At 45.7% G+C, this 15,161-nt stretch overlaps 1 protein-coding gene across 1 annotated transcript; it reads left to right on the forward strand.

The window, feature by feature from the left end:
• The first annotated feature begins 304 nt into the window (after window positions 1-304).
• On the forward strand, window positions 305-1,444 carry LOC148085270 (uncharacterized). Its single transcript, XM_087783445.1, has one exon. The coding sequence runs from the start codon at window positions 305-307 to the stop codon at window positions 1,298-1,300; it is 996 nt and encodes a 331-aa protein (XP_087639571.1). The 3' UTR covers window positions 1,301-1,444.
• Window positions 1,445-15,161: the final 13,717 nt, after the last annotated feature.

The raw sequence follows: 15,161 nt of genomic DNA on the forward strand, positions 1-15,161 counted from the left end.
AGCACAAGAAGGAAAAGCAGACACTCAGTCCTCCCTCACTGTCATGATGAAGAGTGGATATGATAAAATAATGAGTTTAAATCAATACAAGGAACCAGAATCTGATGGAGACAACTGTGGAGAACCAGAACCAACCAGCTCCTTGGATGCACCTCTACACTCTGACCACCAGAGATCGCTGTGTTCTGAATCTGACACTGTTAATGATGACTGAAGAGAAACCAATAACACTCGGTCAAGTTCACCCTCTGTGGAGAATCCAAAAGTTCATGTCAGTCAGAAGAAACATGATGATAACAAATCAATGATCTGCTCTGGATGTGGGAAGAAATGTTATTCAAAGTCTGGACTGACTCAACACATGAAATCCTGCATTGGAGCTTTGACTTGTTCAGTTTGTTTGAAATGTTTTGAAAAGAGTAAAGATCTTAAGATACACATGAGAATTCACACTGGAGAAAAACCTTTCATCTGTTCTCAGTGTGGAAAGTGTTTTACACATAATTTTAGCCTAAAAAACCACATGATAATTCACACTGGTGAAAAACCTTTCATCTGTTCTCAGTGTGGAAAGTGTTTTACACATAATTGTTACCTAAAAAAACACATGATAATTCACACTGCAGAAAAACCTTTCATCTGTTCTCAGTGTGGAAAGTGTTTTACAAGGATATCTCACTTGAAGAGACACATGAAAATTCACACTGGAGAAAAACCTTTCAACTGTTCTCAGTGTGGAAAATGTTTTAAACATGAATGTTCACTGAAGAACCACATGAGAGTTCACACTGGAGAAAAACCTTTCATCTGTTCTCAGTGTGGAAAGTGTTTTACACAGATATCTAGCTGGAAGACCCACAAGAAAATGCACACTGGAGAAAGACCTTTCACCTGTTCTCAGTGTGGAAAGTGTTTTACACAGTTATCTAGCAGGAAGAACCACATGAGAATTCACACTGGAGAAAAACCTTTCATCTGTTCTCGGTGCGGAAAGTGTTTTACAGAGATATCTAGCTGGAAGAGACACAAGAGAATTCACACTGGAGAAAAACCTTTCATCTGTTCTCGGTGTGGAAAGTGTTTTACACAAATATCTAGCTGGAAGAGACACAAGAGAATTCACACTGGAGAAAAACCTTTCATCTGTTCTCGGTGTGGAAAGTGTTTTACACAAATATCTAGCTGGAAGAGACACAAGAAAATTCACACTGGAGAAAAACCTTTCATCTGTTCTCGGTGTGGAAAGTGTTTTGCACAAAATTGTAACTTAAAAAAACACGTGAGAATTCACACTGAGTAAACCTTGGGTGATTATTTTATTGCTTTTTCATGTGTGTGATTTTGAAATGTTCTTATTTTGTCACTATGAAGACACTTAAGATAATACAGATTTAGTTGAACATGGCATCTGTGATCCAAAAGCTCTTCATCTGCACATTCAACCCAACTTGTAATCTTTTTGTTAATAAATCAACTCAACCTGAGAGAAGTGGTTTGACTTTCATTTCTTCAACCTCATCAAACGTTCTGTGCAGGTTGGGCCAGGAAAGGCTGGATCTCAACAATTGTGTGTCAACAACTTCTATAAATGACTAAAAGATTCAAGGATCTGTAAAGTGTTCTGTATGAATTACACATTTTAAAGTTGTGGAGGATCAGTAAATAAAGAGGTATTGACCCAATCTACTGAAGAGACTCTGAAAAATGTAATATAAATATGATGCCTTTTATTTTATATATCAGCACGAACACCACAACAAATTTTGAAACCTATTGTGATTTTTTTATATTTTATCCTGACATTGAATTGAAAGTAACGTACATTATTGTCTTGGCAAAATCTTATGTTAACCTCTGTGTCTTTGTGTTAAGTTTAATGAAACACCCGAGACAACTGCGGTTGGGTTTTGATTGTTTAAAGTTTTTGATCCATTTATACATCCTTCCAAACCAATGGCCAAACGGAGAGAACCAAACAAGAAGTGGAAAAGACCCTCTCATGCCTTATTTCTGCTAACCTCTCCTCCTGGTGGTCTAAGCTTCCCTGGGTGGATATGCCCACAAAACCCTGGCGTCCTCAGCCATTATTTATACACAGCAACATTGCAGAAGTCAACATTTTAGATGTTTAGGTAAATGCAGCTTTGCTGAAGAAAGAAAAGTATACAAATAAATCAGAGTTTGAAGATCAACAATAATCATAAAAAAATGACATCCCAGCATTAAAACATTACTCCCAGTATCAATGAATATTTATTAAAAGAGGAGAAGAGAGAGGAAAAAAGACTTTTGAATTAACCTGGATCATCTTTTTCAATATTCTGAGCAGCTCTAGTAGGAGAACTCACATTTCCCCAATGCTTAAAACTCTGCATGATCCCGGAGCGCATGCGCAATCGCATTTCGCCATGTTTTCACGGCAACTAGATTGGGACAAAAATATATTGTGGAACATGATCTGGGAAATCCGCGATCAATTTGCATTCAAAATATACAACTTTATTTATATAGCCAGTGACATAGTGTTTCTTCGAGTCTCAAAGCATCGATTTTGTGTAAGATATGAGGAAAAATAATTAATCTTGTCCGTACATTCTACTGGTTAAATGAAGATATATATTATACGTTCCAGGGAAGGTTTTTGTTGGCCAACATGTGCGTTGACGTTCAGAGGGAAACATGACGTGAGTTGTTTGTTTGTGTGATGTCGTAATAAAAAATTTTGTCCTGCAAAACTGTGGTTTATTTTGGAAGCTCCAAGTTTATCACAGGCTAAATAATTGATTGACAGATAGATTGACTTTATTTATCCCTCTGGAGATCTCCTTCAGGAAATTGTGTCATGTTTCAAGTCGTAGAAAACGTCCTGATGTTTTAGAGTAAATGTAAAAAACATTTTTTATTTATATAGCTAAGAATAGTTTCATTGAGTGTCAAAACATCGAATTTATATAAGATAAATAGGAAAACAAATGGAGTCTGTTTAGATTTACTCTAAAACAGCAGGACGTTTTCTACGAGTGTAAAATCAGTCAAAACATGACACAATTATTTAGCCTGTGGTTAATAGTTTCATAAAATGCATTTAGTTGGTATTTTGAATGCAACACACATGCGCACATGGATCGCTGATTCCCAGGATTGTGTTCCACGATATAGCTTTGTCCCAATCTAGTCGCCATAAAAATGACAAATAAAACAGGAGAATTTCTCAGACAGCTGTCGCTTCATGACAGAGCAAAAAAATGCAGAATAACTAGAGCTATGAATAAATATATATTTTAAGAGAAAATAAACAACTAATACCATTAAAACTACTTTTAACTAATTAACAAAAAGTTTACTTGAAAAATTCACCCTTTATGCATTGAATTTATGAAATAAATAACGTGAGAAATTCTCCTTTTTTGTCGACATTTACAATAAATAACTCACATCTATTAGCCAAAGTGATATGAAATGATATATTTATTGTTTTCATTTATTAAAATGATTATATTATTTTGTCAAACTTTTTATGACATTCATTTTTGATCTATGAATATATTGTTTTGTATCCATTTGGACGCATTTGAACTGTCATCTCAGTTCTGCTTCATTGGTGCTCCGCCCTCCAACGGCTTCGCTATGGGTTTACCCCGAGGCACCGCCTCGTCTCTGAGAAAGCTTAATGAACTCGCCACCCAGCAGGGGGCAGTACCTTCCTATAAAGGCGGGCAGCACCCGCCGCACTTTCTCCTTTTTCAACTCAGCGAGAAAGCTCCTGACAGTGGAATGTAATGATGGCGAATGAATATTGAAGTGAACCATGTGTGCACGAAGACTCCCTGAAGAGGAGACACACATGTCTGCTTAGTTTTGCCTAGAGGCCCAAATCACACGGGATGATTATGTGGCCTTCCGAGCGCTTCCCACGGCTTTTGACAGTGTTGGGAAGCGTTCGAGGCTTGTCGACCCACGCCGCCTCAGATCATGATTATGATCAACACAGGACTGCCGTGTTGTTTAAAATAACAACACGGCAGTCCTGTGCGCTGCACTCGACAAGCTCACGTTCCAACGTGTTGGGCCCTGATGAGTCGAGCTGAGTCGTCCATCGGTCATGAACAGATGTCGACGAGGAGGACGACTGGCTCGCTGCATGGAGTCGACCATGGGGTATGCGAGAGCGATCAGGTGAGTATCTCTTGCAGGTCTCATGGCCCTCCTGCAGCACTCGACGGGTTCACTTGAGAGGTATTAGTGTGCATGTGGCTCCGCCTGTGAGTGTGACGTATTCACAGGCGTCATTAGAGACTTTCGCCGCTAATGCTAAGCTAACATGCTCCGCCGTTCATAGACGGCGAGAGTTTCCTCTCAGAACACAGTTCGGAGGAGGTTTTAAACCCCTTCGTCCGGGTCATACCGAGACTGTAATAACGGAGTCTGTCCACACGAATGAAGGGCAGACTCAACCATGTGCTTTGTTTCCAGATAAGCAAATGTCCACGAGACCGGCTTGATCAGCTGTGTTTACTTCACTTCCGTGTTGACATGCGCTGACGGGGTTTGACCGCCGATGAGCGTTGTCAAAAAAATCCCGGCGCCATGGATGACGTCACGTTTGGCGGAGAAACGTCATGGATGACGTCACGTTGGCGGAGAAACGTCATGGATGACGTCACGTTTGGCGGAGAAACGCCATGGAACGGACGCACCATTGAGAGGAATGGCCCGGCAGGAGGCGGCGCAGCTCCGCCATCACCTGCATGGGCGTGATGACGAGGCGCGACGGGGATACGCGGAGAAGATCCCGTTCGTCGGCCTGATAAGCAAATGTCCACGAGACCGGCTTGATCAGCTGTGTTTACTTCCGTGTTGACATGCGCTGACGGGGTTTGACCGCCGATGAGCGTTGTCAAGAAAATCCCGGCGCCATGGATGACGTCACGTTTGGCGGAGAAACGTCATGGATGACGTCACGTTTGGCGTGATGACGTTGCGCGACGGGGATACGCGGAGACGGAGATCCCGTTCGTCGTCATCATCATCTGGTGCTGGGGGGAAGCGTCACCAGAGACCAGCCACCCCAGCAGCACCAACAACATCGGCAACAGCGGCGGCGTGCGACGAGTGAGCGTCGCCAAGATCCGCAGCGCGAGCCGGGGAGCCAGCAGCCGCAGCAGAGTCGACGGCCGAGGGCTCCTCCACCCTATTCATTCAAGGGAATGTGTCGGGAATAAAACAAGAGAACGTATGACGTTTTCTGTGGTTCGTTCTGAGAGAGATGTTGGTAGCGTGCATGTGTTTCCGCCTGTGAGTGTGACGTATTCACAGGCGTCATTAGAAACTTTCGCCGCTAATGCTAAGCTAACATGTTCCGCCGGTCATAGACGGCGTGATTTTCCTCTCATAACACAGTCCGAAGGAGGTTTTAAACCCCTTCGTCCGGGTCATACCGAGACTGCAATAACGGAGTCTGTCCACACGAATGAGGGGCAGACTCCAACCACATGTGTTTTGTTTACAGACGAGCAGAGGTCCGCGAGACCGGCTGAATCAGCTGTGTTTACTTCCGCGTCGACCAGCGCTCGTGCCCGACAGAGCGTGACAGCTGATGAGGTGAGTGGAACTTGTCCGGACATGTCTATGTCAACCGGAGGTTGTTCCTTCCCCCACAGCGCTGTCTACAAACACTGGCACCGTGGAGGACGTCACGTTTGGCGGCGGAGAAGCGCCATGGAACTGACGCAACCTGGTGTTTTTACGCGCAAGTTTTTTCGCCGTTCTGAGACCAGGCGAGGGCGAGGAACTTCCGTCCCGTCTGGTCGATCAACTGGAGAGGTGCGTGGCGGTCGGATCTCACGAGTGACGAGCAGGTCTGGGCCGCCAGCGGGGCTGGAGAATGTACGGGACCGGGTGAGTGATGCGGTGCCGACGCGCGCGCGACCTAACTCACTTCAGCTCCGGGTTAATTCTCCAGCGCTTTCCTCCACATCGCGGGTTTTGTCAGCTCCGGTGACACTAAGAAGTGCTCAGGGAGTTGGGAAGACTTCCGGGGGGGGAAGGAAACACGCACGACGCGCATCTGAGGTGTCTCACGCGCACTTGCGCGCTTCTCCCACAGAGCCGGCTTTTATGTATGAGAGTGGGGGTTCTAGTGAATCCAACTCGAGTACATGCTCTGTGGATTCAAGAGATAGAGACGCGGCTTGTGTGATGCCCTTTCGTCTACGGCCCGTCCATGGGGGGCGGGCCGGAGGACTACCCAAGGTTCGCCAGGGCTGCGGTTCTGACAGAACATTATTCGGCTTGGAGTCGCCTGGTTTTACTTCTAGGACCCACTTGGCTGGGGGGAGTAATCAGGCGGGGCTATGCGCTACAGTTTGCCCGTCAACCCCCGCGTTTTTCAGGGATTCTCTGGACGCGTATGGTGGAGCAGGAGAAACTATCCTGTCTGAGAAACGAGGTGTCTACTCTGCTGCAGAAGGAGGTCGTAGAACTGGTCCCTGCAGCCGAGATGATGTCAGGGTTTTACTCCCGGTACTTCCTCGTGGCGAAGAAGACCGGGGGTTGGAGGCCCATTCTGGACCTCAGCTATTTGAACAAGTTCATAGCTACCCGCCCGTTTCGCATGTTGACGGTCAAGAAACTGCTTTCAGGTGTATGTCCAGGAGATTGGATGACATCTATCGACCTGACCGACGCGTACTTTCACATACCGATAGTCAAGAGACATCGTAAGTACTTGCGTTTCGCCCTCGAGGGTCGGGTGTTTCAGTACACTCGACTTCCGTTCGGCTACTCTCTGGCACCCAGGACCTTCACCAAGTGTGTGGAAGCGGCAGTGGAGCCTTTGAGAGTGAGTGGGGTAAGGATCTTGACCTATCTGGACGACTGGTTGATCCTTGCCAGGTCAGAGGCAGAAAGTTACGCTCACACACAGAAGGTGTTGAGCCATATTGCCACCCTGGGGTTCACAGTGAACCTCAGCAAGAGCGCTCTGACTCCAGTTCAACAGTTAGTTTACCTGGGGGTACTGTTGAACTCGGAGGAAGGATACGCGCGCCTCCCGGACGTGCGTATCCAGCCCATTCTCCGACTGACAACACAGTTGCTGGAAGCTCGGTGTCACGTGACAACAGCAGGCACTGTTATGTCCCTCCTGGGGCTCATTGAGGCAGCCCACACGGTTGTTCGGCTGGGCTTGCTGCACATGAGGGAGCTTCAGAGATGGTTTGGTCGTCTCAAGCTAGACCTCAAGCGGGAAAGAGGTCGGAAAGTGCGCCTTCCCGCTCTGGTTTTGCAGGACATCCAGTTCTGGAACTCTCACGCCAACCTCAGGCGGAGAGTTCCATTGGGTTGCGTCCTTCGTTACACTCAAGTGTTCACAGACGCTTCCCTGACAGGTTGGGGAGGCACCTCGGGTCAGGCCTATGCCAGTGGGGTCTGGAGCAGTCCGGTGCTCAGACACATAAACTGGCTAGAGCTGAAGGCGATTCACAATGTCCTGCTTCACCTCTCTCCCCAACTGTCACAGTCCAACGTCCTAGTATTTTCAGACAGCTCCACCGCCGTGGCGTACGTAAATCGCCAAGGTGGAGTCAGATCCCCAGCCCTTCTGTGTGTGGCAAGGAAGATTTGGCTGTGGGCGGACTGTCACCTGCTTTCGCTCAGAGCCCAGCACGTCCCGGGCGAGCTGAATGCAGTAGCGGACAGACTGTCGAGGGGGGCCGTCCAGGACGAATGGGGTCTGTCCGAGGCAGTGGCAAGCGAGATCTGGTCTCGATTCGGTCACCCGGTTGCAGACCTCTTCGCCAGCAAGGAGAACTTCAAATGCCCTCTTTGGTTCTCCCTCAGGGCTTCGGACCGCCCCCCACTAGGCGTGGACGCTTTAGCCCATTCGAGGTGGCCGGTCGGTCTGCTGTTCGCCTTCCCTCCTCCGCGGCTCCTTCTCCCCCTGATTCGGAGGACGAGGCGGGGGGGGCTGAGGTTAATTCTAGTGGCACCAGACTCCCCGGGGGCGCTCTGGTTCCCAGAGCTGGTGCGCATGGCGGTCGGGGCCCCGTGGGCCATCCCTTGGGGCCCCGCTGCCCTGTGTCAGGCGGGGGGGACACTGACAGCACCCCCCGGTGCTGGGCCGGCCTCTCAAGGTGTGGCTCCTGCACGGGACGAGCTGATCGGGACCCTGGACCCGGACGTTCTCCACACGCTGGAGAACGCCCGGGCCCCATCAACACGTAGGCTTTATGCCTCAAAGTGGGGGATATTCTCCCGCTGGTGTTCAGACAGGTCCTTGGACCCCAGCTCTTGTTTGGTCTCCGCTATCCTGTCTTTGCTGCAACATTTGCTGGATAACGGGCGGACTGTGGCGACACTGAGAGTGTTCGCATCAGCCATAGCGACGAGGCATGTCGGTTTTGAGGGTGCTTCGGTTCGCGCCCACCCTTTGGTGGCGCGTTTCCTGCGGGGTGCCTGCAGGCTTCGACCTCCTGCAAGGCCTTCCAGCCCTCAGTGGGATCTCCAGTTGGTACTGGACTCTCTCACAGGGCCGACCTTCGAGCCTCTTGACCAAGTCCCATTGGATATCTTGTCTTTCAAGGTATCGCTCCTTCTGGCACTAACAACCATGAAGAGAGCAAGTGAGCTTTGTGCCCTCTCCATTAGCCTGAGTGTCTTTCCTTTGGCGTCGAGGAGTCTTCGGTGTCTTTGCGTCCTAACCCAGCGTTCCGCCCGAAGATTCTGAGTTCCTTGTTCCGGGCGACGACCTTCACGCTGCGGGCCTTTCACCCGCCGCCTCACTCGGACCCGGGTCAGGTGCGTCTCCACCTGTTGTGTCCAGTGAGGGCGTTGGCCTGTTACTTGCGGCGGGTGGCCGAGTTTAGGCGCTCTGATGCCCTTTTTGTCTGCCACGGTAGATGCCGGCGGGGAGAGGCTCTCTCCCCCCAGAGGTTCTCTCATTGGGTGAGATCGGCCATTTTCCGTGCCTACCGAGCAGCGGGTGGATCCGCTCCTAGCGGTCTGAGGGCACATTCCACCCGTGGCGTGGCAGCCTCAGTGGCTCTTTTGCGGGGTGTGGCAGCAGAGGATATCTGCTCTGCTGCCTCTTGGGCGTCCACGTCTACCTTCGCTAAGGCCTATCTCCTCGACGTAACGGCGGGATCAGTAGCTCATACTGTCTTGAGCGCTGTTGTGCCCCCCTCAGGGCCCACGGCTCAAGTGGGATTGGACCCTGGGCCGGCGGGGCCCTAGTGATGCTGCTCCAGGAGCGGCGTCCAGCTGGGGGTACATTTATCCCGTCAGGCTTCGCCTTTTGGGTAAACCCATAGCGAAGCCGTTGGAGGGCGGAGCACCAATGAAGCAGAACCCCTGAGTTATCTATTATAACCTCAGGTTCTGCGAGTTGGTGCGAAGCCCTCCAACCTCGTCGCCCAGCGGCCGCCCTTCTCGCTGAGTTTTCAGTTGGAGAAAGTGCGGCGGGTGCTGCCCGCCTTTATAGGAAGGTACTGCCCCCTGCTGGGTGGCGAGTTCATTAAGCTTTCTCAGAGACGAGGCGGTGCCTCGGGGTAAACCCATAGTGAAGCCGTTGGAGGGCTTCGCACCAACTCGCAGAACCTGAGGTTATAATAGATAACTCAGGGGTTTTAAACTGTTTTTTTTTTTTTTTTTAACTGACCAGTGTCAGTGTGTCATGAGTTGTGTATTCCAAACTTCTTAGATCTGTGGATGTCAGTTGAAGTTTGTCATGTGTTTTATATGAATAAACCTTGAAGTTAGCAGAGAGTTCAAATTATCAGTATGTTTTGACTTCATGGAGAAGAGTGAAACAGAGGCGGGGGGAATTCTTTCATTCTTACACACACACAGTAGCAGGTTGTAGCAGTGACACATTTTTATCTTATTCAAATTTAAAAGTTTTAGACATCATGTGTTTGTTTGTTTATCTCTGAGATCAGTGTGTGTGTGTGTACAAGTGTGTGTGTGTGTGTTTGTGTGAGACGGTGAGGGCTCAGCTTTTTGTTTCAGTAAAACTTCAGAAAATATGTTTTAAAATCGAGTCGATTGTTGTGTCTTGTGTCGTTCAACACTTTAATTCGACTTAAATGACACGAAAATAAAGTAAAATGAAAGTATTTCATGAACATATTTAACCGTTGAACATATTTAAGTCTCGACTGCTGTTTGTTTATCATGTCTATATATGGCATCACGGAAGGATGGAACGAAACTATCGTGTCCATCAAGGCCATGTGGCCAGAGAATGTCTCATTAAGACTGACGGGGAGGGGAGGATGGGGTGTTTCCTGAAAACACAATTGAATCTCAATCAGAAGTCTCGTCCTCCAGAGGGCACCAAATGTGCCAAATCCACACACTGTTGAATTATTTTCAACCTGACTCTAAATTCTTCTCTGTGATTGACTTGTCGAGCGCTTTTTTTGGTCCATACCAATTCATCCAGACAGTCAGTTCTGGTTTTCCTTTACATTTCAGGGCACTAAAACTCACTTTCCCGTCTTCCTCCAAGCTTTGGTGACTCACCCACCATCTTTTCTGAAGCCATTTCTCCCTTCTAAGCTTTCTGCCCAGACGGCTGAAATCATTGCTCTTACTCAAGCCTGCCACCATTTCAAGGACGCTGCTGTTACTATTTATACTGACAGCCGATATGCTTTCAACAATCTGCATGTTTATACAACAGTGGGAGACAAGGTGCTTTAAGACAACCACTGGGAAAGAAATTATTCACTAAATTTATTAAGCACATGGGTTTCAATATTTTGTCAAAGATTTTTTTAGCAAATTCATTTTTATGCATCAAAAACAATCCTTATGATCACAGACGTACCCCTAGAGGACGATTTCCAGAACCATTCGACGCATGGACTTTATACAGTTAAACCCTGTAAACCAATTTTCCATATTGTCTGATAATAATTGATGCTTATTCCAAATGGGTAGAAATCTTTCCATCTCTTCTTTGATTCAACAACAGTGTTCTGATAGACGGATCGTCTAGGCACTGCGACAGCAAGTATGGATGCCCTATTCCCCACAGGAAGACCGGTGTGGACCAGAGACAAGAAACTAATAGGCTGTTTGGGAATTATGTTTGCAATAATCTTTTCTGTTGTATTGTTTGCTCTAACTTTTGCATCTTCCCCCAAATTGCTGACACATCTAAGTGATGAAATATTCTACAAAACCCACAGACCAAAACGATGGTTGCCCACCGGACCCGAGCTTGAATTTATAGACCCTTCTGAAAAAGGGAGACCTCAAGGTCACGTAGAATCATGTATAGGAAGCACTGAAGCACCAGAATCACTCTAGATACCCTAGATCGTGGAAACATTGTCCAAATTCCTCTTGACAAACTGCAACCCAGACCTCAAAGTCATCGCTTGTCGCCAACGTAATTAATTTCAGAAACAGAGAATTGATTAGAGCGATACTGCTATCACACATATAGGTGGTGAAACAATCGATACATTAATGGAGGGTGAGACAGGTATTTCACACAACAACCTTTATTTGACTAGCGTTTTAGATTTGGCTAAATCTATTACAAAAGACTGTGTAGTTTGCATGCCAGGAAGAGCTGTAAAAATAATTGATGTGAGTATGTAAGATGTAACTATGAGTCAAAAACCTTTTACAGGATTATGTTCAAATTACAGAGCTAAACATTTGACTTTGCATTATTCTCCTCGTCCTCCGCAATTTTGGGTCCCCAGCATTGAGGACCAGATCCAATACAACTCGTTGGCAGCTGTGGTGGTGGCGTGGCGGGAACACCCTTCGTGCCTTCCTCCCAAAGACCTGGATTGGCTCCTGTTCGTATGTAATTGGTGTAAGACACTCGAGTGTGATTGTTGTAGATGACTCTCCCTCCAATAACACTCAAATGGAAGGTGCCAAAGCTTCCGTCTCACCTGCCACCTCAGCTCGACGAAGGAAGAGGTCGACCAACCATCTTGATATCCTTTTGACTGACATACCTCAAGTTTCCATTTGTTAAATCACAAACTTATTTTGCTCGAAAACTTCACTGAAATCATCACCACACATATGGCTAGACAATGACATGATGCATCATAAATGACTCTCCGGAACCGTATTGCTCTAGACATGATGCTCGCTGAAAAAACTGTTGTAGGCTCTTTTATTGATGGTGAATGTTGTACTTTTGTTCCTATGAACACTGCTAAGAATGGCACTCTCTCTTTTGCACTGAAAGAACTGAAACCGTTCAGAAAGAACCCCCACAAAAATTCTGGTATCTCAGTTAACCCAGTAACCGCTTGGTTTACACAGATATTTGGTGACTGGAAAGATGTTGTGATCCTTGGTATCGTGCTCCTGCTTATGTTTGTCGTGTTGTGTGGCATTCCTCTTTTCAAACTTCTAGCTAATCGTCTGCTGATTAACCTCTCCCCTAGAGTGACAGCTCACGTTCAAGCCTACGTGACCCAATAATGAACCAGGCCGTAACCGGGGATGGTGACTCTGACACCGAAGTGTGACCCTCAGGTATCTTGCCACGCTCACAAGACAATACGTCCCGCCTTCTTGTTTGCAGTAACGAATGTAAGGCGACGAGACAGAGCGGTTGGCACGGTGGTGAGTGAACTCTGCTGGTAGAGGCTCGGCCGGCTGCGTGAAAATGTAACGCCACTCACCCAAACCTACGGTCCTGGTTTTCTCCAATAAATCCTTCTCTATAGCTCATTTCTGGTAAAAAGGCAATTTTAGAGTGGTTCAATATTTGTTTGTTTAAACTCTTGCTCTGTCCCATTCTGTTCAAGATAATTCTGTTTCTCCTGTTGCTTGTTTTATCCTTTTAAACTTTTTATACTTTCATACTTTTATACTTTTTGTACCTTTTCATCACCATATATCATTTTTTACTGTTTACAGCTGCCTCCTAAGTGAGGTCCAATTTGATCAACAGGACGGAAATGTTCTAAGAATTTAAGTGATCAAAATGTGTCCCTCACAAGTCGGTGCCTCATGACTGATGAAACCACATACCATGACGTTTTATCAACAAACTGTAGATGGTTCTTGTCTTATTTTTGCCAACCGAAGATCAACTCCCGCTAGCGCGTGTTCCTAATCATCGTTCATCGTATCTGTAAACCTGTTCCAGCCTGTTTGTGGCTGACGTAGCTGTGAAACTAAATAAAAAGCGTGAGGGAGCGACAGATCGATGGAGGTCACTCAGGACTGTTGAGTGTGTTTCGCAGTCTGTGAGTCTCCCCTCGCGAGTAACAAGTTTTGACTCTGGTTGTTTTTCACTCAGTCCAGGCATCGAGAACTTGACAAATTCTCCCAACAGTTTGGAAGGATGGATAAATGGATCAAAAACTTTAAAAAATCAAAACTCAACCCAAGTTGTCTCAGTTGTTTCATTAAACTTAACACAAAGAAACAGAGGTTAACATAACATTTTGCCAAGAAAAGAATGTACGTTACTTTCATTTAAATGTTAAATGTTAATAAAACAGGGGTTTCAAACCGGTCCAGAAAAGGGCCAGGGTGGTGTAGGGTTTTGTTCCAACCAGTCATGCACATATACAGTTTTTGAACCAATCAGGCGTCTGAAGACAGATATCAATAAATTGTCAGTCAGGTGTTGCTTGTTTAAGACGACACCTGATTGGTTAACTCATGTGTGCTTGACTGGTTGGAACAAAAAGCTACACCACCCTGGCCCTTTTCTGGACCAGTTTGACACCCCTGGGTTAAGTATCAAAAATTCAAAATAGGTTTCAAAATTTTTAGTGTTGTCCGTGCTGATATTTCTATTACATTTTTCCGAGTCTTGGGTAGATTGGGTCAATATCTCTTTATTTACTGATCCTTCACAACTTTAAAATGTGTTTTGTAGATCCAACCTTTCCTGACCAAAATTTAGAACGTTTGATGAGGTTGAGGAAATGAAAGTCGAAGATAAGTTGATTTATTAACAAAAAGATTACAAGTTGACATAGTTTTTATGACATATTCTCTGAACAGAACTGATTTTGATTAAAATATTTGTACATGAACTATATATTTGTCACTTAACCCCTTCTAACCATACTTTATTCACACCTCTATCATCTTGTCTTCATCTTGACATATATATTCTATAAGGGCCAGAGCATTTCTCTCTTTTGCATCATGTAGTGAAAGTAAATTAAACTTAATCTAGAAAGACGTTTCCAACACTGAAATCAAAAGCGGTGTTCACCTAAATCTGTATTACAATAAAACAATAAAATAATCATTCAAGGTTTACTTAGTGTGAATTATCATGTGTCTTTTTAGGTTAGATTTATGTGTAAAACACTTTGCACACCGAGAACAAATGAAAAGTTTCTCTCCAGTGTGAATTATCATGTGGCTCTTCCAGTGAGCTATCTGTGTAAAACCCTTTCCACACTGAGAACAGATGAAAGGTTTTTCTCCAGTGTGGATTCTCATGTGGGACTTCAAGCTAGATATCTGTGTAAAACACTTTCCACACCGAGAACAGATTAAAGGTTTTTCTCCAGTGTGAATTCTCATGTGAATCTTAAGATAATTTCTCTTTTGAAAACATTTCAAACAAACTGAACAAGTCAAAGCTCCACGGCAGGATTTCATGTGTCGAGTCAGTCCAGTCTTTGAAGAACATTTCATTCCACATCCAGAGCAGATCAGTGATTTGTTATCATCATGTTTCTTCTCACTGACATGAACTTTTGGATTCTCCACAGAGGGTGAACTTGACCGAGTGTTATTGGTTTCTCTCAAGTCATCATTAACGGTGTCAGATTCAGAACACAGCGATCTCTGGTGGTCAGAGTGTAGATGTGCATCCAAGGAGCTGGTTGGTTCTGGTTCTCCACAGTTGTGTCCATCAGATTCTGGTTCCTTGTATTGATTTAAACTCATTATTTTATCATATTCACTCTTCATCACGACAGTGAGGGAGGACTGAGTGTCTGCTTTTCCTTCTTGTGCTTTATATATTTCTTCAGAGCTGCACTCCTGCTTAAAATCTTCTTCTTTATTCACCAGCAGCTGCTGAACATCTGTGGAGACACATTCAAGCCACTGAACAATCAAACTATGATGATCTAGTTGACATGGAAAATACTCTCATGTTAGGTCTGCACGATTCTTCAATCACAATTTTTTTGCTGAGAAAA

Source organism: Callionymus lyra, chromosome 2 (genome assembly GCF_982586985.1).
Source record: "Callionymus lyra chromosome 2, fCalLyr1.hap1.1, whole genome shotgun sequence".
NCBI lineage: Eukaryota > Metazoa > Chordata > Actinopteri > Syngnathiformes > Callionymidae > Callionymus > Callionymus lyra.